The sequence below is a fragment of the Coregonus lavaretus genome, assembly GCF_964263955.1.
Source record: "Coregonus lavaretus genome assembly, chromosome: 16".
Taxonomy (NCBI): Eukaryota; Metazoa; Chordata; class Actinopteri; order Salmoniformes; family Salmonidae; genus Coregonus; species Coregonus lavaretus.
Genome location: NC_140003.1, coordinates 34,034,595 through 34,060,324, shown reverse-complemented (window position 1 = coordinate 34,060,324; position 25,730 = coordinate 34,034,595). Strand labels below are relative to the sequence as shown.

At 44.7% G+C, this 25,730-nt stretch overlaps 1 protein-coding gene across 1 annotated transcript in view; it reads left to right on the top strand.

The window, feature by feature from the left end:
- The window catches only part of LOC311144170 (uncharacterized protein), a 106,689-nt gene extending 81,657 nt beyond the window's left edge, over window positions 1-25,032 (top strand). Inside the window, exons 3-11 of the mRNA XM_084180176.1 lie at window positions 18,462-18,716; window positions 19,071-19,175; window positions 19,601-19,663; window positions 19,807-19,869; window positions 19,959-20,117; window positions 20,271-21,155; window positions 21,299-21,361; window positions 21,451-21,585; window positions 21,739-25,032. Coding sequence (XP_084036302.1) covers window positions 18,462-18,716; window positions 19,071-19,175; window positions 19,601-19,663; window positions 19,807-19,869; window positions 19,959-20,117; window positions 20,271-21,155; window positions 21,299-21,361; window positions 21,451-21,585; window positions 21,739-22,772 — 2,762 coding nt within the window. The 3' untranslated portion in view covers window positions 22,773-25,032. The remainder of the gene's footprint in view (window positions 1-18,461; window positions 18,717-19,070; window positions 19,176-19,600; window positions 19,664-19,806; window positions 19,870-19,958; window positions 20,118-20,270; window positions 21,156-21,298; window positions 21,362-21,450; window positions 21,586-21,738) is intronic.
- Window positions 25,033-25,730: the final 698 nt, after the last annotated feature.

The window sequence follows — 25,730 nt, the reverse complement described above, 5'->3', positions numbered from 1 at the left end:
TTATCCCGAGGGAGCCGGGTGGATGGTCGCCAGGTAGAGTGCCACCTGGAGCAGAAAACCCTGGCACCCGGCAGCTGTACCATCATATGCCCTCGGGAGCGAGAGCCGAATCCCACTGGACCCAGGTGACAAAGGGGTGGACAGCGGTGTGGGTTGCAGTGTAGTTGAAGGAGGTGTAGGAAAACCCCCTCTCTCCCATCGCTCCATAGTGTTCAACACGCGATCCATGGCTGTGCCGAGAGTCTGTATCATGGTCGCTTGCTGTTGGACGCGTTCCTCCACTGATCCGGAAGGAATGAATGTACCTGCTGACTCCATTTGAGGTGCGTGTTTCTGTCAGGCGTCAGTGTGTAGCGGTAGGACGGAGTCAGGTGCAGGACACAGAGCTAGTAGACAACGTACTTTACTCGTAAATATAAATGAACATAATCTCCACGCAGGGAGGACAATCCCGCTCACCAGTCGATGACACCAAACATAGAACAAACACGCACACAACACAGTGGGAGCCAGAGGGTTAAATAGGGAACAAATCATGGACATAATGTGAACCAGGTGTGTACAATAAAGACAAAACAAGTAGAACACAGAAACATAGATCGGTGGCAGCTAGTACTCCGGTGACGAAGAACGCCGAGCCTGCCCGAACAAGGAGGAGGGGCAGCCTCGGCTGAATCCGTGACAAATCATAACTCTTTGATGGAGACTATGCACATCTTGCAATGTAGCCCAAACCCTTTAGCAAAAATAAACAAACAGGCTTATATTGGTCAGTAATAATGGAACAAAACAGATGCATCTGTACATTTAATATTCCACTAACCTTATATTAATGAAAGTTCCTCTGCTGAAGTAACCTAGACATTTGTTTTTTGCCCTTTGTGCTGACAGAAAAATGTCCTGCCACTGTAGGAAAACACTTATTCAGTAATCCACAGCAGCAATAGCACCATGGGGTGGATCATGGACGAAACCGTCTAATCTCCACCCCACTCGCAGACTCCGGGCTTTTCTAGGCTGTGTGCTACCTCTTTGAAAGCCTGTACCACCATCTACTGGTTATGAAACATACCCATATGTCACCTCCACTCCGCTCCCCCTCTCCGGGGCTTGACGTCGCCGGTCTACTTACCGCCGGTCCTGGCAACCCATATTAAGCACACCTGGATTTCAACACCTCCCTGATTATGTAACGTAGACGCTGGGAGTCGAGAAGCAGGTGGTAAATTGAATATAACAAAGAACGATACAACACAGGAGTAGCGTCTTGACATGAAACACAGAAACAATACTGTCTGGGGAAAGAACCTACGGGAGTGCCAGATAAAGGGGAGGGAATGAGTGAGGTAATGGAGTCCTCATGATGAAGCGCAGGTGCGCGTAATAATGGTTACCGGTTAGTAAACTGGCGACGTCGAATGCCGGAGGGGAGGAGTCGGACTAGACGTGACAGATTACTTCCCCTTCATATAGCACTCCGTTGTTATCACCCACCAGGCAATATTGTTTATGTTTCCATGTTTAGACGCGTTTCTTGTTTTGTATCGTTCAATGTTCTTCGTCATTCAACTCACTAACTGCACTTGCTTCCTGACTCCCTGCATCTACGTTACACCATAGGCCTTATTACAAACAAATAAGAATGATGGGACAAAGTTATTTATTTTCTTTAAGAAAAACAAAGTTAAATACAACAACAGGCCAGAATCTGTATGACTAGGGACCCTTCTCTCTGATGATACACTATATATACAAAAGTATGTGGAATTTGTATGACTTGGGACCCCTCTCTCTGATGATACACTATATATACAAAAGTATGTGGAATCTGTATGTGGACACCCCTTCAATTTGTGGATTTGGCTATTTCAGCCACACCCATTGCTGACAGGTGTATAAAATTGAGCACACAACCATGCAATCTCCATAGACACACATTGACAGTAGAATGGCCTTACTGAAGAGCTCAGTGACTTGCAACGTAACACCTTCATAGGATGCCACCTTTCCAACAAGTCAGTTTGTCAAATTTCTGCCCTGCTAGAGCTGCCCCGGTCAACTGTAAGTGCTGTTATTGTGAAGTGGAAACATCTAGGAGCAACAACGGCTCAGCCGCGAAGTGGTAGGCCACACAAGCACACAGAATGGGACCGCCGAGAGCTGAAGCGAGTAGCGTGTACAAATTGTCTGTCCTCAGTTGAAACACTCACTATCGAGTTCCAAACTGCCTCTGGAAGCAACGTCAGCACAAGAACTGTTCGTCGGGAGCTTCATGAAATGGGTTTCCATGGCAGAGCAGACGCACACAAGCCTAAGATCACAATGCGCAATGCCAAGTGTTGGCTGGTGTGGTAAAAAGCTCGCCGCCATTGGACTCTGGAGCAGTGGAAATGCATTCTCTGGAGTGATTAATCATGCTTCACCATCTGGCAGTCCGATGGACAAATCTGGGTTTGAACACTACCTGCCCCAATGCGTAGTGCCAACTGTAATGTTTGGTGGAGGAGGAATAATGGTCTCGGGCTGTTTTTCATTGTTCGGGCTAGGCCCGTTAGTTCAAGTGAAGGGAAATCTTAACGCTAAAGCATAATGCCAGAGAAGCTGGTGTTTGGAGGATATATTGGCAGAGAATCCTGAATGCTGATTGGTTAAAACCGCATTCCAGCCGGTGTCTATTCCACAAGTTACCACTGGCTTAATCTATGATGTTAAAATGCCTATTTACTCTGTTCCATCTGACTGCGCAATCCACTGTTTCACCAGCCCAACCAGTCAATGTATAAACTTGATCTCCACTATAAAAAAAACATCTCACATTTATTTTAGACTAACGTTTACTTTTCTGTCTGTCACTCCGACATTTGCAACATTGTTTCAATATTCAAATTCAATCTCCAGCTGTTGCATAGTAATGAAAGTGTCGGGACGAGACAGACAGAAAGGCAGCTTTTCTTAGCCAGTCGAAATCATGAATCAGCTGGCATCATTTCTATGGATATATACAAATAAATGTCAATGAACAACAGTGTCCTGATGAGAGAGCACATGTTCAAATCAAATCAAATGTTATTTGTCACATGCGCCGAATACAACCTTACAGTGAAATGCTTACTTACAAGCCCTTAACCAACAATGCAGTTTTAAGAAAAATAAGTGTTAAGTAAAAAAATAGATAAGTACAAAAATAAGATAATAATAATAATAATAATAATATATACAAATAATTAAAGAAAAGCAGTAAATTAACAGTAGCGAGGCTATATACAGGGGGTACTGGTACAGAGTCAATGTGTGGGGGCACAGGCTAGTCAAGGTAATTGAGGTAATATGTACATGTAGGTAGAGGTAGAGGTAAAGTGACTATGCATAGGTAATAAACAGAAAGTAGCAGCAGCGTAAAAGAGGGGGTTGGGACAATGCAAATAGTCTGGGTAGCCATTTGATTAGCTGTTCAGGAGTCTTATGGCTTGGGGGTAGAAGCTGTTAAGAACCATTTTGGACCTAGACTTGACGCTCCGGTACCGCTTGCCGTGCGGTAGCAGAGAGAACAGTCTATGACTTGGGTGGCTGGAGTATTTGACAATTATTAGGGCCTTCCTCTGACACCGCCTGGTATAGGGGTCCTGCATGGCAGGAAGCTTGGCCCCAGTGATGTACTGGGCCGTACGCAGTACCCTCTGTATTGCCTTGCGATCGGAGGCCGAGCAGTTGCCATACCAGGCGGTGATGCAACCAGTCAGGATGCTCTCGATGGTGCAGCTGTAGATCATTTTGAGGATATGAGGACCCATGCCAAATCTTTTTAGTCTTCTGAAGGGGAATAGGCTTTGTCGTGCCCTCTTCACGACTGTCTTGGTGTGTTTGGACCATGATAGTTGGACCATGATAGTTTGTTGGTGATGTGAACACCAAGGAACTTGAAACTCTCAACCTGCTCCACTACAGCCCCGTTGATGAGAATTGCGGTGTGCTCGGTCCTTCTTTCCTGTAGTCCACAATCATCTCCTTTGTCTTGGTCACGTTGAGGGAGAGGTTGTTATCTTGGCACCACACGGCCAGGTCTCTGACCTCCTCCCTATAGGCTGTCTCATCGTTGTCGATGATCAGGCCTATCACTGTTGTGTCGTCTGCAAACTTAATGATGCTGTTGGAGTCGTGCTTGGCCATGCAGTCATGGGTGAACAGGGAGTACAGGAGGGGACTGAGCATGCACACCTGATGGGCCCTCGTGTTGAGGATCAGCGTGGCAGATGTGTTGTTACCTACCCTTACCACCTGGGGGCGGCCCATCAGGAAGTCCAGGATCCAGTTGCAGAGGGAGGTGTTTAGTCCCAGGGTCCTTAGCTTAGTTATGAGCTTTGAGGGCACTATGGTGTTGAACGCTGAGCTGTAGTCAATGAATAGCATTCTCACGTAGGTGTTCCTTTTGTCCAGGTGGGAAAGGGCAGTGTGGAGTGCAATAGAGATTGCATCATCTGTGGATCTGTTGGAGCGATATGCAAATTGGAGTGGGTCTAGGGTTTCTGGGATAATGGTGTTGATGTGAGCCATGACCAGCTTTTCAAAGCACTTCATGGCTACAGGCGTGAGTGCTACGGATCGATAATCATTTAGGCAGTTTACCTTAGTGTTCTTGGGCACAGGGACTATGGTGGTCTGCTTGAAACATGTTGGTATTACAGACTCAGTCAGGGACAGGTTGAAAATGTCAGTGAAGACACTTGCCAGTTGGTCAGCGCATGCTCGTAGTACACGTCCTGGCAATACGTCTGGCCCTGTGGCCTTGTGAATGTTGACCTGTTTAAAGGTCTTACTCACATCGGCTACGGAGAGCGTGATCACACAGTCGTCCAGAACAGCTGATGCTCTTATGTATGCTTCAGTCTTGCTTGCCTCGAAGCGAGCATAGAAAGCATTTAGCTCGTCTGGTAGGCTCGCGTCACTGGGCAGCTCGCAGCTGTGCTTCCCTTTATAGTCCGTGATAGTTTGCAAGTCATGCCACATCTGACGAGAGTTGGAGCCAGTGTAGTACGATTCAATCTTAGTCCTGTATTGACACTATGCCTGTTTGACAGTTCGTCGTAGGGCATAGCAGGATTTCTTCTAAGCTTCCGGATTAGTGTCCCGCTCCTTGAAAGCGGCAGCTCTAGCCTTTAGCTCAGTGTGGATGTTGGCAGTAATCCATGGCTTCTGGTTGGAATATGTACGTACGGTCACTTTGGGGACGACGTCGTCAATGCACTTATTAATGAAGCCGGTGAATGATGTGGTATACTCCTCAATGCCATCAGATGAATGCCAGAACATATTCCAGTCTGTGCTAGTCAAACAGTCCTGTAGCTTAGCATCCACTTCATAGGACCACTTCCATATTGTGCACATCGCTGATACTTCCTGTTTGAGTTTTTGCTTGTAAGCAGGAATCAGAATGATAGTTATGGTCAGATTTGCCAAATGGAGGGCGAGGGAGATCTTTGTACGTGTCTCTATGTGTGGACTGAAGGTGATCTATCATTTTTTTAATAGATCACCTTTAGTAGAAATGAGATAGAAATGAGGTAAAACGGATTTCAGTTTTCCTGCATTAAAGTTCCCGGCCACTAGGAGCGCCACCTCTAGATGAACATTTTCTTGTTTGCTTATGGCCTTATACAGCTCGTTGAGTCTGGTCTTAGTCCCAGAATTGGATCGTGGTTTTAAATAGACATCTACGAAGAATGTAGATTAAAACTATATTGGTAAATAGTGTGGTCTACAGCTTATTATGAGTTACTCTAACTCAGGTGAGCAATACCTAGAGACTTTAATATTTCAAGGAGACACACACCACCTCCCCAATCTTACCGGAGGCTGCTGTTCTGTCTTGCCGATGCACAGAAAACCCAGATAACTATATATTATCCATGTCTTTGTTTAGCCACGACACGGTGAAACATAGGATATTACAGTTTTTATTGTCCCGTTAATAGTCTCAAATCTCATCCATTTTATTCTTGAGTGATTGCACGTTCTCCAGAACGTAGGGTAAAGGCAGATTATCCACTCGCCAAATGCAGTTTCGCCAGGCATCTGGTTCTCCAACCTCTGTAACGGCATCTCCTTTTCACACGAATGATGGGGATTTGGGCCTGGTCCATGAGGAGCAGTATATCCTTCATGTCCGACTCATTAAAGGAAAAATCCTCATCCAGTTTGAGTTGAGTAATCGCTGTTCCGATGCCAAAAGCTCTTTTCGCTCTTTAGAAACAATGGCGGAAACATTATGTACCATTTCAAAAGTTTTAGAACACCTACTCATTCAAGGGTTTTTCTTTATTTTTACTATTTTCTACATTGTAGAATAATTTTATATTTGAGATTCTTCAAATAGCCACCCTTTGCCTTGATGACAGATTTGCACACTGTTGGCATTCTCTCAACGAGCTTCACCTGGAATGCTTTTCAAACAGTCTTGAAGGAGTTCCCACATTTGCTGAGCACTTGTTGGCTGCTCTTCCTTCACTCTGCGGCCGGCAGGGATGTAGAGCATGGTGTTTGCAAGCCAGGGTTGTGGGTTCAATTCCCACAGGGGGGCAGTATAAAAAAATACACTGCTCAAAAAAATAAAGGGAACACTAAAATAACACATCCTAGATCTGAATGAATGAAATAATCTTATTAAATACTTTTTTCTTTACATAGTTGAATGTGCTGACAACAAAATCACACAAAAATTATCAATGGAAATCAAATTTATCAACCCATGGAGGTCTGGATTTGGAGTCACCCTCAAAATTAAAGTGGAAAACCACACTACAGGCTGATCCAACTTTGATGTAATGTCCTTAAAACAAGTCAAAATGAGGCTCAGTAGTGTGTGTGGCCTCCACGTGCCTGTATGACCTCCCTACAACGCCTGGGCATGCTCCTGATGAGGTGGCGGATGGTCTCCTGAGGGATCTCCTCCCAGACCTGGACTAAAGCATCCGCCAACTCCTGGACAGTCTGTGGTGCAACGTGGCGTTGGTGGATGGAGCGAGACATGATGTCCCAGATGTGCTCAATTGGATTCAGGTCTGGGGAACGGGCGGGCCAGCCCATAGCATCAATGCCTTCCTCTTGCAGGAACTGCTGACACACTCCAGCCACATGAGATCTAGCATTGTCTTGCATTAGGAGGAACCCAGGGCCAACCGCACCAGCATATGGTCTCACAAGGGGTCTGAGGATCTCATCTCGGTACCTAATGGCAGTCAGGCTACCTCTGGCGAGCACATGGAGGGCTGTGCGGCCCCCCAAAGAAATGCCACCCCACACCATGACTGACCCACCGCCAAACCGGTCATGCTGGAGGATGTTGCAGGCAGCAGAACGTTCTCCACGGCATCTCCAGACTCTGTCACGTCTGTCACATGTGCTCAGTGTGAACCTGCTTTCATCTGTGAAGAGCACAGGGCGCCAGTGGCGAATTTGCCAATCTTGGTGTTATCTGGCAAATGCCAAACGTCCTGCACGGTGTTGGGCTGTAAGCACAACCCCCACCTGTGGACGTCGGGCCCTCATACCACCCTCATGGAATCTGTTTCTGACCGTTTGAGCAGACACATGCACATTTGTGGCCTGCTGGAGGTCATTTTGCAGGGCTCTGGCAGTGCTCCTCCTGCTCCTCCTTGCACAAAGGCGGAGGTAGCAGTCCTGCTGCTGGGTTGTTGCCCTCCTACGGCCTCCTCCACGTCTCCTGATGTACTGGCCTGTCTCCTGGTAGCGCCTCCATGCTCTGGACACTACGCTGACAGACACAGCAAACCTTCTTGCCACAGCTCGCATTGATGTGCCATCCTGGATGAGCTGCACTACCTGAGCTACTTGTGTGGGTTGTAGACTCCATCTCATGCTACCACTAGAGTGAAAGCACCGCCAGCATTCAAAAGTGACCAAAACATCAGCCAGGAAGCATAGGAACTGAGAAGTGGTCTGTGGTCACCACCTGCAAAACCAGTCCTTTATTGGGGGTGTCTTGTTAATTGCCTATAATTTCCACCTGTTGTCTATCCCATTTGCACAACAGCATGTGAAATGTAGTGTCAATCAGTGTTGCTTCCTAAGTGGACAGTTTGATTTCACAGAAGTGTGATTGACTTGGAGTTACATTGTGTTGTTTAAGTGTTCCCTTTATTTTTTTGAGCAGTGTATATAAATAATGTATGCACTCACTAACTGTAAGTCGCTCTGGATAAGAGTGTCTGCTAAATGACAAAAAAAAAATCACCATAACACCTCCTCCTCCATGCTTTACGGTGGGAAATAAACATGCAGAGATCATCAGTTCACCTACACTGCGTCACACAAAGACACAGCGGTTGGAACCAAAAATCTCCTGATGATTATGATGACTGACAGTGTTAGCATGATTAAGCCTTGTGTTTTTTAAATTCTATCTCTCTTCATCTGTCTCTCAATTGCAGGTATGTTTATTCCCCGTGTACACTAGTATGTGGTGCAGAGCGGTGAAACACCGCTTCCCATTAATTTTCAATGGAAGGAAAGCGGAGAGGGCGGGGCACCTTTGGGAGGCGCGAAGGTGGCGTGGGAGGCGTTGGAAAAAGTTCAAAATTTCCGAACTTTATGCAAATCACCAGCAGCGATGAATAATCATATCGAGTGGTTCCCATGACGAATTTGACTATAGGGACCCAACACTATAGACCTTCTTCAGCAAAGATGGCTGACAAAAATACATTTTAGTCATTTAGCAGACGCTCTTATCCAGAGCAACTTACAGTTAGTGAGTTCATACATGTTTTTTTGTATTTTTTTCATACTGGTCCCCCGTGGGAAACGAACCCACAACCCTGGCGTTGCAAACGCCATGCTCTACCAACTGGACAAATACTAGGATTTAAGTAAATGTAAGTAGTGATAATGTCATAACGAATCATGTAAAAAAAAACATACAGTTGAGAGGAATATGTTAGTTAATGTAGAGACAAACGATTATGTATTTTTTTTAATCATGAAGTAAATTTACGAAAATCGCTATTTAGCAAGCTAGCTGACTAGCAAACATTAGCCAGCTAGCTAGCTAGCTTTTGGGGCGTTGTGACATGAGTATGAAATTGTAATTCGTGTTGTTTCATGTTTTAGGGACTCCTGAGAGAACCAGCAAACCAGGATGTCGTCTTGTGAAACAGTGGTTGTAAAGAATCTAGCGTAGAATCCCGTATTATCGGCATATTCAACAGCGTTTAAGAAATATATTACCTTCAACAGTGTTATCTTGTGATCAAGCCTTCAATGTTTTGTGATTATTGGTGTCGTAAAAATGTTAGCTAACGGTTTAGCAATTAGCAAGTTTGACATTTCATTTGAAATATTACTGTTATCTGCTTTTGATAAGCGGTTTAGCAAAAAAATACGTCCCGTATTATCTGTATACGGCCCCCAGTTATTGGGCACCTTACTATTTTGTTCAATTACAAGATATATCTGTTTAATTTTGTTGAAAAAAGAGACACCAACCACGTACCCGAAGTGTTTACTAGATAGTTGACTAGTTGGCTAGTCTTCCGGTAATAAAATAATGATTTGCCTGTCAACTTTTCATTGCGTAGCCCGGTGCGCCCTCTTGTGGACTCTTAAAAAATGGTTTTTCACCAACATATTCAGTGTTGTAACCAAATGAAATATGAGTATTAATAATTTACATCAAATACACTTTAATTTCAGTTATGTGCATTAACATAAAACAATGAAAACACTGTTGGAGTTTGTGTTGCAGAGGTGCACTTGGAAAGTAAAGGAAGAAATACACAAGATGGGTTCAATAAATATATATATTATATTTTAGACATTTATTTTTTTGAACAAATAAATAATTTCATATGAACACAAACAAAACAAACAATTAAATCTCGACCTCCATCCCTATATTGTCACAAAAATCACAATAAAAATCCAGCTCCACCGCTACCTCTTGATCCCACTGCACACACCTGCAGTGGAACCAGTGCTGGCAAAAGTCACAGCACACCCATGGCACCTCGGATCTACACTCCTGAGAGGAGCTTGCAGGCGGATCACGCTCCCCGCAGCGAGCACAGCAGGTGGTGTCTTCTTTTATAAAAAATTAAATAATAATACAAATTGATTAATATGGTTTTGCAAAATGTAGAAGTTCTTCAACAACAATAGTAATTGATACAACTGAGAGAGCGAGAAAAACAGATTATGAAGTACCTGAGAGTGGTGCCATGGGTGGTGTGAAAGATGTGACCGGTGTAGCTTTTCTCTTCCTTTTCTGTGCTGCAGTTTGAGAAAAAGTAGTGTTAGACAGAGCATGTTGCATGAAAACCCTTTTCAACTTTTTTACATCAATACCTCTGCAGCTTCCTCTGAGATGACTTGAGGGCTGGTGCTATGTACTGTAGATATATAAAGATATATATATACTTCTTTCACATTGCTGTTTTATAAAACAGATAACAAACAGTCATTTTTTTCGTAATTTAACATGTGTTTACCTGTGGAGGTGGTGGTATTCAAATTGCAGGGGGCAGGGACACCAGACGAGGCTGCTATGGTGGTGTGACCAGGGGAGACGGAGGAGGCAGTTGGTCCAGAGGAGGCCGTGTTGGTGGTGACAGACATGGGGGGTGGTGTGCATTGGGGTGGTGGTGGACAAAACCGCCGACGATGGCTTGGAGGAGCTGGTGTTTGTAATGGTGGGGTTGAGGGGCCGACGATGGTGTGGCCGGGAGAGTAGGCATGTGGCCTTCTTCTGCAGCTGGGGACTCCGGCGGCTCCTACAGGTGTTGCACACTGGGAGGCGCTGGCAGTGGTGATGCAGCTGTCAGGAGTGGTTCCAGCAGGGGGTCCAGCAGAGGTGATGGCGTCAATGGTCTCATCCATGGCAGCCCTCTCCTGTGCCCTCTGTGTTCTGAGGGCTGCCCGACGCTCTTTCTCCTCTGCCCCGGCCCTCTCCTTCTCACCCCTCTCCTACCACTGGCGCGTGTATTGCTCCCCGGTGAGGCATGTGGCGACCACAGGGAGTCTTCTGTATCGGTCCAGCCGATACTTCAGGACAGTAAGGATGTGCCCCAGGTCCTTCGCTATCAGCCCCCCCTCTATTAGGGGGTGCTCTTCTAGAGCTAGGGATAGGACTGGAGCAGCGGCTGGGACTGGGGCAGGGTCCTCCTGTGGTCGCTGGGGAGGAGGTGCTGATGGATGGCACAGTGCTGCTGGTTCCAGTAGAGGCGGTGTTGGGACCCGGTAGGGTCCGAGACGGCATTAAACGGGACCCTTCAATGGCTGAAGGGTCAAAAGGGAAGAGGCCACACTTCTTAAACCCTTCCACCACATAGCGCATGTCCTTGCATCGCTGGTATGGGTAGCGGAATACTCTGGCAAATTCTGATTTGTTTACCATGTAGGAGTGGTCAAAATGGCTAAGGTCTCCAGCTACCTTGGAGAACTCAGCCTTTAAAGGGCCAAAGTATGCCACGTCCAGCGGCTGCAGGACATGGGTGCAGTGTGGTGGAAGACAAAGAAGTATAACCCCTTCCCTTAGCGCCACCGCGAGCACTTCCGGGTCCATGTGGCTCTTGTGCCCATCGAAGAGGAGAAGGAGAGGGCGCTCTTTCACTGCATACTTAATGAAGTGCTGAAACCACTTCCTGAACAGGTCCCCGTCAATGTAGCCACTGCTTGACCGTCCATACAAGGCTTGGGGGGGGCCTCCCAGTGTGTAGTGGCCACCGGGGAAACACTTGGGGTAGATGATAAACGGGGGGACGTCCTCCCCAGTTGCGTTGAAGCAGGCCAGCACTGTGATGTGCTCCTTGGTCCCCGGAGCCTGCTGGTACACGTGTTTTGCGCCCCTGGGAGCCAGCACTTTGTGCCTGCTCTGGTCGCTACGAAACCCAGACTCATCGCAGTTATAGATTTGTCTGGGTTTCTCCCTCAACACACTCTCCTCCAAGTGCTTCTCATAAGAAGTGAAGAAGGTGTCCATCGTCGGACGTGTGGCACACTCAGCTCTCCCCCTATCCAGGGTGTCCGGCCTCCTCATGCTTAGGTTCTTGTGCCTCCTCCTGAACATTTCCCACCACCTCTTCCCCAGTGGTGGGATTGTTTCCCTTGGGTGCCGAAACCTACAATAGAATAGAATATATAATTGTCCATCCAGGATGAAAATGTTTGTTTTGGCATCACCATACACATCCACATTTACATCACACTCATTGAGAACAGTCAGTCCACCAATCTACATACATAAACACATAGAACACCAAATACCTGCGTATTTTGTCGGCGTATTTCATCAGCCTCTGTCTGGTGAAGGGGAACCCATGGCTGGAGCAGTAGATACAGTACTGCACCAGAGACTTTTCATCCTCTGGTGCAAGCAATGTGGGTGGTCCACTGCGACAACCATGGGTCACCCGGCCGCTCAGCCTGTCCGCCAGGGTCTGCCGAGGTACACCATGCACCTTGGTAGATAAGAAAATAAAACTGTTACTAGCAGATAAAATTCACATACACATGGTAATCTCCTAAAAACAAAAGATGCCTGACCTTGGCAGCCTGGCGGATAGCCATCCCTGCCCCGCAGTCCTCCATGGCATGGAACATGTCCACCTCACTCCACTGCTTCCTCTTGACTTTCTCCATGCTGCAGTGGTAAATACATGTAGCTAAATAACTTGGCATACTATACACATTTTAGAAAGATAACTCAATCTGAATATGTATAAACATTTACATTTCAAAGCTAAGGCATTGAAAGGTGATGAAAGTTTTCACAATAACTGAAAGTGTACCCACGTTTTTTGTTTGATGTTATCTGTAATGAAAATTAGTGTCCCAATTTGTGTAATATTGATGCATGCATTGTACCATTTAACTAAATACTGCCTCTATGTAGCTGTTGTAAGATGAAACATAGCCAACAGTGATAGGTGTCAAAAAGTTGATGGTTCAAAGTTCCAAATAAATTTTTGCAGATTGTGCAAAACGCCTCCGTCAGAGGACTCCAATTTTGATACGGTAAAGCTTGACAACATGCAGCTGTTTTCGTGATATGTATTATCTAACACTTACAATTTCTTTCCTTTTTGCTTACTTAGCAGTTCTATCAACATTTAGCAACTAAGATAGCAACATTAGAAAATCCGTTAGAAATATTTCAGAGGTAAAAAGTTGGATATTGAATTAGGTGTGGTCTGTCGCGCAGTCGAATTTTACAATATGCAGCGTGTTCCACAAAATGTGTACATATAACTTTTTTGAAAACTCTCAAAACCTAACTTAACTTACATAAATTGCACTGAAAATCGGTGGTCAGCTAGCTAAAAGGGTGTCGTTAGTCACAAATTTACCGTTATTTTTCAGTCCATTTAAATGGAGCTCGAGGTGATTCAGTCCTCCAACCGCTAGAGAGTGTCCGAGGTCAGGGGGTGTCTGATGTTTGGGGAAAATTAGCTAGCTAGCTAAAGCATTTACTGTAAATTGAATGTACAATTTTGTAAGCTTTCCTTGCTGATATTTGCCATGCAATGCAGCTGAAGTGACGTAGCTAGCCAACTATGTTATTGCTTATTGTGTAGTGAAGGATAAAAATACCTGTATGCCTATGGATGTGTAACTAGCTATGTAGCCGATCTGTGTATGGATCCTAAAACGTTTGGTTTAAATATTAGTTCTGAACCTAGCTATGAACTTCAGCTATCATAGCCGGTTGTATCGACTTCAAAACAGTCTGAATGGCATCAATGAAGCCTATGGATTGAGTAGACTATAATACAACTTTATTGTGCCAAGGATACAAGTTGGATATACATATAGTTATTACCAAGCATGAGATCTCCACATTGTAGCCTGTACATTGACTATATTCACTGATCATGTACTCTACCTTGGCAAATAAAGGTGTAGTTCAGGTATACATGTCTGTGAGATTCTTTTTCAGTCATATCCAATACCAGGAGTGTCTATCTCCAGTCTTTGAATGATGCTGTGTCTGCATGTATGTATTACAATTATACACTTCAACAATATTTACCAATCCTGGTCCTGGGACATCAATGGCTACATGTTGTAACTATGCAATAGACTAGAAACATGATTTAACTTGTTAAAGGCTGATTTGTAATTCATATATAGAGAAACAGAATTTAAAAAACACTACACTACACTTCCTATGTGTCATGTAAATACTCTAAAACCGGTTCATCTCAATTTCTAATTTCCTTCATCTGCACTGATCAGACACAGGATAGTTGTAGTATTTCATCAAATGAGATCTAATTTCAACCAGTAGAGAATGTGAAACGCTTTATTGAAGTAAGTTAATTGTACAAGTGTTATAAATACATAATACATGCATTATAAATATCATTATAATATATTGTAAATACAAGTTCAATCTGTACTTCAATGCACATCTGGTGTGCATTATAAAAACAGAGGAAGAAAGAGGAGGTGAGGAGAGAGGTGTGAGAAAGAGGAGGTGGGGAGAGAGGTGTGAGAAAGAGGAGGTGGGGAGAGAGGTGTGAGAAAGAGGAGGTGGGGAGAGAGGTGTGAGAAAGAGGAGGTGGGGAGAGAGGTGTGAGAGGGTAAAAGACAAGGGGAAAGAGGTAAGAACAGAGGAGCAGGGAAGACGGCATATGATTAATGAATTACAGTGCTACTAGATGTCATGTTCTCTCAGTTCATCACAATTACATAATAGTGTCTCTAGCGGTCTCTCCTAACCAGCCTTGGGCCCCCAGTTAGGCTGAAGGTTATCCTAAGAGCGGGTGAGGTGGCGATGATGGGACTGGGGGTTGGCATCCTATCTCACATCAAAACATACCTGCAGACGAGTGACAGCTGGAGAGAGAGAGCGCGTGATTAAGCCTTATGTTTTTTTTTTTATAACACTACTACATCTCTATCTGTATTTCAATGGAAAGCATCTGGGGGGGGGGGTTCACCGACACAGCTGATATAACCTAGAGGATTTAGGGAGAAGGGGGGAGAGGGATGAAGTGAAGGAGAGGGACTGTTATTTAGAAAATAAGGTAGTTATAGAGACAGTGTTCAACAGGAATCTGTTGTGGCCTCACTTGGTGTTCACACTAAGTGGCTGCAGAGTACTTCATACTGAAAAACATGCACAGACACACAAGGACAAACAATATAGCGTAGTTATATAAATAATGAAGTGTCTTACTATTCTCCATGGTTGGTACTCTTGCCTATTCTTTGAAGGTGGAAGGAGCCAGTTATACACCTGAGCCTCCTTACTGCACAACACAATCCATCAATCAGATTGACACACAAGTGTGTAGGTATGGGTTATAGGGTGTCTAATTGTTCATTTATTTTTCAATGTGGGTGACTCTTAAAAGAGCCTGTTTTGTTTTTGTACAGACATCACCCTTACCTGAACAGCACCCTCACCTGAGAAGTAGAAATCAAAGAGAGAGAAACTGGGAATTGAATAACTGCAGTTGACATCGCTAAGTAAACAGAATAATTATCTTATTGCAATGTGGATGGCTCTTAAAATAGCCTTTGGTTGTGCGTAGTGTAGTCTATGGTGTGGCCAGGGAACAGCACCCTCTTCGAAGAAGTAGGAGGTGAAGATCTCCCGCACACGGATTGCCTCCCGCGCTGCATTGTTGGCCCCCATCCTTGAAACATCCTGCAGAGCAGCAGACCTCTCCTCTGGCACACGGCAGCCAACCACATATCCCCTCCTGGTCGTTGTGTTTGTCCTCATGAAGTTATGCAAGACACAGGTAGCCTTCACATGCCTGAATTCCCCCAGGAGGCAGTCCAAGATGGCCCTGGTGCAGTGCCCTACACGGTAACTGTAGGAAATCGTTTTTAAGGAATCTCCAGTTGCAAGGTATCTGTCCATTGGAAATGTATGTACTTCTGGTGTACCAAAATGCAATAACCATGTCGGTGTGATCGAGGCGTTAGAGTTTCGATCAATGATGTGTATAAACGTGCAGCCATCTTGGCACTCTTGAATTGTACAAAATATTTTCAAAGCTATATAAATGCATTTATTAATGTCTACATTCGTTTTTGACATGTTTAATCTATTACAGATACCTTAATGCATACTTTTACATTATGTGCTCTGAACATAAAAAATAAATAAAAAAAATCTAATCAAATCAAGCTTTATTTAATACAGCACATTTCAGACATGGAATGCAACGCAATGTGCTTCACAGGGAAAATAATAAAACCAATGAAATATTTACTACACAACAAACATAAGAGGATAAAATACAAAAGAATAACAATAAAAACAAAATGACTAAAAAGCACCCTAAGGAAAAGCAAAGCTAAAAAGATTTGTTTTATGATCTATTTTAAATATGTCCACAGTTTCGGCCCCACTCAGGTTCTCTGGTAGGCTATTCCAGAGGCTGGGGGCATAATAACTAAAGGCTGCCTCTCCGTGTTTCTTGGTCCTAGGCTTTGGGATAGTTAAAAGGCCAGTGCCAGAGGACCAGAGGGACCTACTGGGTACATAACTTAAAAGCATGTCTGACATGTATTGTGGTGCACAATTGTGGATTGATTTAAAAACCAATAGATGAATTTTCAAATGAATTCTACAACTCACAGGCAGCCAGTGCAGAGACCTTAAAACCGGTGTAATGTGCGCTCTCCATCTGGTCTTGGTCAGTATCCGTGCTGCAGCATTCTGTATGTTTTGCAGTTGACCAATGGCGTTCTTGGGTAGACCAGACAGGAGAGCATTATAGTAGTCAGGCCTGCTTGTAGTAAAACATGAATGAGTCTCTCTGTATCAGCCTGAGAGAGAAACATTTTCCTTAAAGTGTTTTACTTTAGAGAGTACTAATGTTACTATCCCCATTACAATGGCCTCTCAAAGGCCAATACATAGCATCAGCATTCCAGGGTTTATACACGTAATTGGTTTCGATTGCCAAGTACCTCAACTCCATGGTGATTTCAACCACGGAGTTGAGCGCAGACTTTCGTTTTTTTAATGAGCCTCTGACTCCTTCGAGTCGCTATTAAGTCGATACTTTAAAAAATAACTTTCTTAAACCCTTACCGTGTACCTATGTTTGTCCTCTTTTTTTGCGTGCCTTTCTTTCTTTGCTGAAATCAGTACTTTTTAATAAAACGTTAATCAAATACAACCACAGACTGTTTTCTCGTTGCTGTTGCTCCAAGGTGGCAACTCAGCGTGAATGTGCATGTGCCAATTGAATCTCAACAAGGAAAAAGTTGGGGGTTGTATTTGAAAAAACGTTTTATTAAAAAGTATGGATTTCAGGAAACAAAGAAAGGCACGCAACAACAGAGGACAAAAATAGGTACACAGTAAGTTAAACATTTTTAAGGATAGATTGCATAGCGACTTGAAGGAATCGGAGGTTCATTTCAAAAACTCTAGTTTGCGCTCAACTCCGTGGATGAAATTATCATGGAGTTGAAGTACCCGGCTAGAGTTTCGATAGAGTTGACGATATGTCTCTCCATGCATGGCCAAGTTAATATATCAAGATACAAGGTCTACAATCCCTCCCTGGCCAATCATTGATTTGACAGCAGAGGAGAGCAGTATTATGGGAGATTGCCAACAAGGTTGAATAGGTGGGATGTCTGACTGACACTGCTGATACCTGAACTGTCCTTAGTGTTCTCAAAGAAGACCACTAGTCTAAATTACATTATAGCCACAGAAGTTAGGGGGTTTTCAACGTGTTTTCACCTGATCCTCCTGTTTCTGTGCTCAGTGGAGGTGACAGGAGAACAGCAGTATGGTGGCCTGGGAGGAGAGATCACCCTGACCCCCAAGGTCTCAGGACAGCCTGAGGACATCCTGTGGAAACACAATGGGAACAAGGTGGTGGAGTTTGATGGGAGTCAGAATGTGGAGTATGGCAGGTATAAAGGCAGGACCGTCCTGGACTGGGACTCTGGAGAGCTATCTATCAAAGGTCTCACTGATGCAGACAGTGGGCCCTATGAGTTAGAGGCTGCCGTCAAGGGCAAGCTGCAGTACTCACAACATGAGGTGGACGTTATTGGTAAGTGTGTAATGTTACTGTCTAGAGGCCTGCAAGTCAGGTTTGTGTGTATACAGTATGTTGATTTACAGTATCAGTACGGGCGTTTAAAAAAATAATCATTAGGCCTAGACAACGGCTGATTAAGTGATGCCAGAATTGTAAAAAAAAAAAAAAAAAGGAATTGTATACCTTGGGTACTGTAACTAATGAGTCAGGACCCACATATTCTCACCTAGCTCTTGAACTCTTGTTCCAGTGTGATATTGAAACTGCCCCCTTATCATCATTACATCTTTATTACAAATGTTCAAAGTTGCTGGACAGGTTTTCACCCACACCAAGACACACCTCTCCTCAGATCAGTTGAGCTGAAAACAGCTTCTCTCTTTGCTGTGTGTGTGTGTGTGTGTGCTCGTGTGTGCACGTGTGTAGATGATGTGGCACAGCCCAGCGTTACCTGTGTGGTCAACATCACAACCCCAGAGAAAAGCGACCGAACCCTGCTGTGCTCAGCTGACCTTCAGCCCCTCACCAAGTTCATCTGGAGGAGTCCTGGAGGGTCAGTAAGTCCAGGACCTGAACTGTTCATAGCTGGGGGGGAGAACCAGGAGTCTGTCTACACATGTGTGGTGAAAAACCCTGTTAGTGAGAAAACTGCAGAGTTCACCCTGAAGGACTGCTACGCTGGTAAGATAACACTTCTAAACTGCAGTTATAGTAATATATCGTACTCTCACTTTCATTCTCTCTCGTGTTCACAATTTGGATGTATTATTTAATGCTGCCAAGACATTTGCATGCAATGTACATGCTGTACATTTATTGCGAGTGAGAACATGGTTCAGAGAGACATGGAATGAGATTTTTGTGAATACAATGTTATAGTGAGCATGCTAAACATCTTTTTTGAATATCCAGGATATTCATATATTAGTCACTTGCATTACTATATAATTCATAGTGTTATGACTGCTTAATTCATGTGTTATTAAGTGTGAAAATGCTGCCGATCCAAGTTGTTTTAATGGTGTTTCTGTGCAGAGGAAGGCTCATCCAGTGTCCTGGCTGTGATCCTGTCCATCCTCATCCTCCTTGTCTTAGTTGCCGTTCTGGTATTATTGTGGCGCTGGAGGAAAGGCAAGAAACGTAAGACCATCCTATGTCCTATGACAAAATCAGGCCTGAAGGCCAACCTTTAGTTCCAGACTCAGGAAATATAAGGGGCATAGTTCAGTATTAAGGGAGGAAAAGCCCCTCATTCTAATGATCTGGCTAGACCAGAGTCAATCCATTTCCTCCCTACTCCCCTGGCATGTGCTGAGCTTTCAGATGATCACGGTCCCAGTGACGCCAGCTGACTTGTTACAAGGTCGTTGACCTTGGATCTGAGATTAGAGATTAGAGTAGAGAAGAGGAGAGAAAAGAGTACAACCAGCAAACACAGCAAAGTACATACATAGTCTTTCTGGTTAGACATATAAATGATACAGGATGTTTATCCACATCTCTTCCCTATGTCTAATTCTGTCCTTTATCCCTCTTGTCTTTTCCACTCTGTGGTGGATGACCAGCGGCTGAAGCTGCACTGAGAAAATCTGAAGAGGAGGCGGTGCTGATGAAAGTTACAGTACAAGGTTGTTTAGCTGTAAAAATGCTATTTTGAACTTGAGGTGTATTGCTATAGACTTCGTTTGGCCATCACATATATTTTAAGACAACACTAATACCTTACCACTTTGCTGTTTCTAAATAAAACTATTTTGTTTTAATTTAATAGGAAACCAAGATCCTGAAGATGACCATTCTGAGAACACTGGAAATACAACTTATACACAAAAAGGTTCTCCTTATATGGTGTTTATTACCTTGGGCATAAGGAACTTTGAATACATATGGTAATAATGGGAATGAATGTTTTTGTGTGTACAGGACATGTGAAGGAGGTGATAGAGCTGTTTAACAAGCAGGATGCAGATGCAAACAGTAAACAGCACACCGCACCAACTGGAAGGATTTTGTCTCCAACAAAAAGTGGGGGTCACATCCCATTGGACAGACAGAATGACAGGCTCTCAGACAAACAGACAGGTGATTTTTTTCTCCCATGGCAGATAGCTTAAACAAAATAGTCAATATTGAGACTGACAATGACATAAGTCATGTTATCATTAAGACAAATGTGTCTATATAATAGTGTTTGTGTAGTCATGTATCAACCCATTTTCTCAATCTGTGTTTCAGAGACAGAGCCAGTACAGGACAAACCCACCCCGGCCCAACCAGACCTAGTCACACCAGACCCCACCCTGGCCCAACCAGACCCAGTCACACCAGACCCCACTCTGGCCCAACCAGACCCAGTCACACCAGTGCCCACTCTGGCCCAACCAGACCCAGTCACACCAGTGCCCACTCTGGCCCAACCAGACCCAGTCACACCAGACCCCACCCCGGCCCAACCAGACCTAATCACACTAGACCCCACCCTGGCCCAACCAGACACAACAGTTACCATTCTGGGCCAACCAGACCCAGGCACATCAGAGTCTACCCTAGCCCAACCAGACCCAAGCATACCAGAACCCAAAGAAGCCCAGCTAGGTCCGGACACACCAGAACCCAACCAGGAAACAGGAGTGTCGGAGACAAAGCCAGTCCAGGACAGGCCTGGGAACAAGGACAGCACTCCACTCTTGAACAACTCAGACGCCATGTTCCTCCTCAGCACAGACACACATGTTGCTCTGGACCACAATGGTGGGAAATCAAACATCCATGAGCCTCAAGCTGCACTGAGAAAATCTGAAGAGGAGGCGGTGCTGATGAAAGTTACAGTACAAGCCCAACCAGACCCAAGCATACCAGAACCCAAAGAAGCCCAGCTAGGTCCGGACACACCAGAACCCAACCAGGAAACAGGAGTGTCGGAGACAAAGCCAGTCCAGGACAGGCCTGGGAACAAGAACAGCACTCCACTCTTGAATAACTCAGACGCCATGTTCCTCCTCAGCACAGACACACATGTTGCTCTGGACCACAATGGTGGGAAATCAAACATCCATGAGCCTCAAGCTGCACTGAGAAAATCTGAAGAGGAGGCAGTGCTGATGAAAGTTACAGTACAAGGTTGTTTAGCTGTAAAAATGCTATTTTGAACTTGAGGTGTATTGCTATAGACTTCGTTTGGCCATCACATATATTTTAAGACAACACTAATACCTTAACACTTTGCTGTTTCTAAATAAAACTATTTCGTTTTAATTTAATAGGAAACCAAGATCCTGAAGATGACCATTCTGAGAACACTGGAAATACAACTTCTACACAAAAAGGTTCTCCTTATATGGTGTGCATTACCTTGGGCATAAGGAACTTTGAATACATATGGTAATAATGGGGATGAATGTTTTTGTGTGTACAGGACATGTGAAGGAGGTGATAGAGCTGTTTAACAAGCAGGATGCAGATGCAAACAGGAAACAGCACACCGCACCAACTGGAAGGATTTTGTCTCCAACAAAAAGTGGGGGTCACATCCCTCTGGACAGACAGACAGGTGATTTTATCTCCCATGGCAGATAGCTTAAACAAAATAGTCAATATTGAGACTGACAAACATAATAAGTCATGTTATCATTAAGACAAATGTGTCTATATAATAGTGTTTGTGTAGTCATGTATCAACCCATTTTCTCATTCTGCGTTTCAGACACAGAGCCAGTACAGGACAAGCCCACCCCGGCCCAATCAGACCTAGTCACACCAGACCCCACCCTGGCCCAACCAGACCCAGTCACACCAGTGCCCACCCCGGCCCAACCAGACCTAATCACACCAGACCCCACCCTGGCCCAACCAGACCCAGTCACACCAGTGCCCACCCCGGCCCAACCAGACCCAGTCACACCTGTGGCCACCCTGGCCCAGCCAGACTTAATCACACCAGACCCCACCCTGGCTCAACCAGACCTAGTCACACCAGAACCCGCCCTGGCCCAACCAGACTTAGTCACAACAGAGCCTGTGCCAGCCCAACCGGGTCCAATCACAACAGAGACAGCTCCAGGCCAAACAGACCCAAGAACAAGAGAGACAGCTCCAGGCAAAACAGACCCAAGAACAAGAGAGACGGCTCCAGGCAAAACAGACCCAAGAACAAGAGAGACGGCTCCAGGCAAAACAGACCCAAGAACAAGAGAGATGGCTCCAGGCAAAACAGACCCAAGAACAAGAGAGACGGCTCCAGGCAAAACAGACCCAAGAACAAGAAAGACGGCTCCAGGCCAAACAGACCCAAGAACAAGAGAGACGGCTCCAGGCAAACCAGACCCAAGAACAAGAAAGACCGTTCCAGGCAAAACAGACCCAAGAACAAGAGAGACGGCTCGAGGCCAAACAGACTCAGCAGACACAACAGAGACAGCTCCAGGCAAAACAGAACCAATAACAAGAGAGACGGCTCCAGGCAAAACAGACCCAATAACAAGAGAGACGGCTCCACGCAAAACAGACTCAAGAACAAGAGAGATGGCTCCAGGCAAAACAGACCCAAGAACAAGAAAGACGGCTCCAGGCCAAACAGACACAGCAGACACGACAGAGACAGCTCCAGGCAAAACAGACCCAATAACAAGAGAGACGGCTCCAGGCCAAACAGACCCAAGAACAAGAAAGACAGCTCCAGGAAAAACAGACCCAATAACAAGAGAGATGGCTCCAGGCAAAACAGACCCAAGAACATAAGAGACGGCTCCAGGCAAAACAGACCCAATAACAAGAGGGACGGCTCCAAGGCAAACAGACCCAAGAACAAAAGAGACGGCTCCAGGCAAAATAGACCCAAGAACAAGAAAGACGGCTCCAGGCAAAACAGACCCATGAACAAGAGGGACGGCTCCAGGCAAAACAGACCCAAGAACAAGAGAGATGGCTCCAGGCAAAACAGACCCAAGAACAAGAGAGACAGCTCCAGTCCAAACAGACTCAGTACACACAACATAGACAGCTCCAGGCAAAACAGACCCAATAACAAGAGAGACGGCTCCAGGCCAAACAGACCCAATAACAAGAGAGACGGCTCCAGGCAAAACAGACCCAAGAACAAGAGAGACGGCTCCAGGCCAAACAGACTCAGCAGACACGACAGAGACAGCTCCAGGCAAAACAGACCCACTAACAAGAGAGACAGCTCCAGGTCAAACAGACTCAGCAGGCACAACAGATCCCGCCACGGCCCAAAAAGACCCAGGCACAACAAGACCTGAAGAAGTTAATCTAGGCACAAACACACCAACACCCAAAGGGGCTCCACTAAATGCAGAAACAGAAAAACAGGGTAGACAGGTGGATGCAAAGAACAAGGTGGACGTTGGGAAGGATGGAAAGACAAACCACAACCAAAGGGATTGGAAAGAGGGAAAGCAGAAGGTGGAACTGGAAAAAAAAAAAAGAATAAGGGAGAGGAGCTGGGGGCAATTGTTGGAGAGATGGACAAACAGATAGAAGAAAAAGATAAAGATGTGGGAAAAGACCTCAGACAGAAGCAAGGTGGAGAAGATACAGAGCTGGATAGAGAGAATAGAGGAGAGGGGGAATGATGCAAACCCAAAGATAAAGAACGAAGGAGAAAGGACAGTACACAGCAGACCACAAAGACAAGAACCAGACAAATCAACACACAGGAGGACAACCAGGATACCCAGTCAGGGGAACCAGCCAGGGGAGTAGAGACAGAATAATGATGTGGAAGAATAAGGGAAAGGGCAAAGAGGAAGTAATAAAGAGACTGAGAGGAGAAAGATGAGAAGAGAAAAGAGAACAGAGATGGAAAAATGACCACAATAGAGGTATTGGTGCAAACACAGAGGATGAGAGGGGAAATGAAGGAGAGATGGAGGAGGAAGCGGAAGAGGAGAAGGAACCAGACACAGAGAAAGAAGGAGATGATACCAACCAGACATCCACCCAGAGTGATGAGGAGATGGATGAGACACCCACCCCAGACCCCAATGAGCAGCACATTACCCAGACTACACTACAGGGGCAGTCCAGTGACTCCACAGGAGCCCTAGAGAACCAAGAAGAGATGGAACATGGGACACCCATCACAGACCCCAATGAGCAGCACATTACCCAGACTTCACTACAGAGGCTGTCCAGTGACTCACAATAATCCCTAATGGAAACAACCCAGTAGAATTCTGGGACAGCTGTATGACTTTAAATGCACTGTTTTTGAAATTACACTATAGTTTGGATAACAGGTCTCCGCGTTATTTTCTAGTGGAGTTAGAAGTGCTGTCCTCATACTGTTAGAAGAAAGACCGTAGTGAAGAAAATGCTGGATGCTACATATTTATTGATTGACTTTCACTGTGAAAATAAAAGGGAATAAAGTGCTCAGTGTAATAGAAGCATTGGAATTACTTGATTTGGTTTCATAATTTGCAAACTGCATTTTATTCTCTAGTTATGTTTCAGTTCTATGCACCAGTGGTAGCTAGCATAATACATAATATACTACAAGTTAATAAACTACTGATTGCTGTCAGAATAAAAGACTGAAGTGACAAATAAGTATTTTCTAAAAGTTTACAATCAGCATTTTCCTCAAGTTACGTTTCAGTGATACGTACCTGTGGTAGCTAACATAATACATGATTTACTACAAGTTAATACACTATTTGTTATTTTAGCTCAATTTAAAGATATGTTTTAATTAACCTTAACATACTGTCATTGCTAAAGCACTTACTTAGGCTACTAATATGCCATTTTGATGGGTTGTCAGAGGTTCTCAATGATCACTTTAAATATATAAATGTTTAAAAAATTATGTGAAAATGTGACTGTAACCAGACCAGAACAAGCGGCGAACACACTAAATGTATTCGGTAAAGTGTTATGAAATGTAATGTCATATAATATTTTAAACTGTATAACTGTCTTAATGTTACTGGACCCCATGAAGAGTAGCTACTGCCTTGGCAGCAGCTAATGGGGATCCTTAATAAAAACAACAACAACAAAATACTCTGCAGGTTGATGTTTGTCATGAGTCTTGTCCTGGAGGCAGAACTGAGTGCTTTCCGCTAGATGGGCCAGCTGCAGTCACGTTGGCTATATTGTAAAAACAAGCGGGTGTCTCTCCGCATCATGTGGGACTAAACAGCCCCCCCAGAGTAATGAAGATGGGGCAGAACTGGGAACTTTAAATCAAGTGAACCTTCACATGCCCTTTCCTTCATAATATCATATTTTTACAAGTCATATTATGTGAAACGCATCACAAGAAGTATCTGAATTTGACTGGAATTCCTACACAGCTAAACAATTTAGGCCTATTGGACTATATTCTATACTGTATAAAACAAAAACTGGTATGGTCAATATTGCATGACCAAATCAACTCAATAACTAATAACAGCGAAGATAACCTTTGGTTATGGAGAAGATATTTCACAGTGGCAGGTCTGTAATGAAATAGGGAGACAGGCAAATGCTAGAAACAGTGGAAAGGTTGGAAGCAGGGATTGAACCCTGTTCTCAGGTGGAAAGTTGAATGCAACACGTGCCGGGGAGCATTACCAGTACACCAAGGCTCTGCACAGGAAATATGAATGGTTGATGGCAGTGGATAACCAAATCATAGGTTGCGGTCTCCTTGTCCATAGACACGGTAAGGCAACAAACATTTTATAT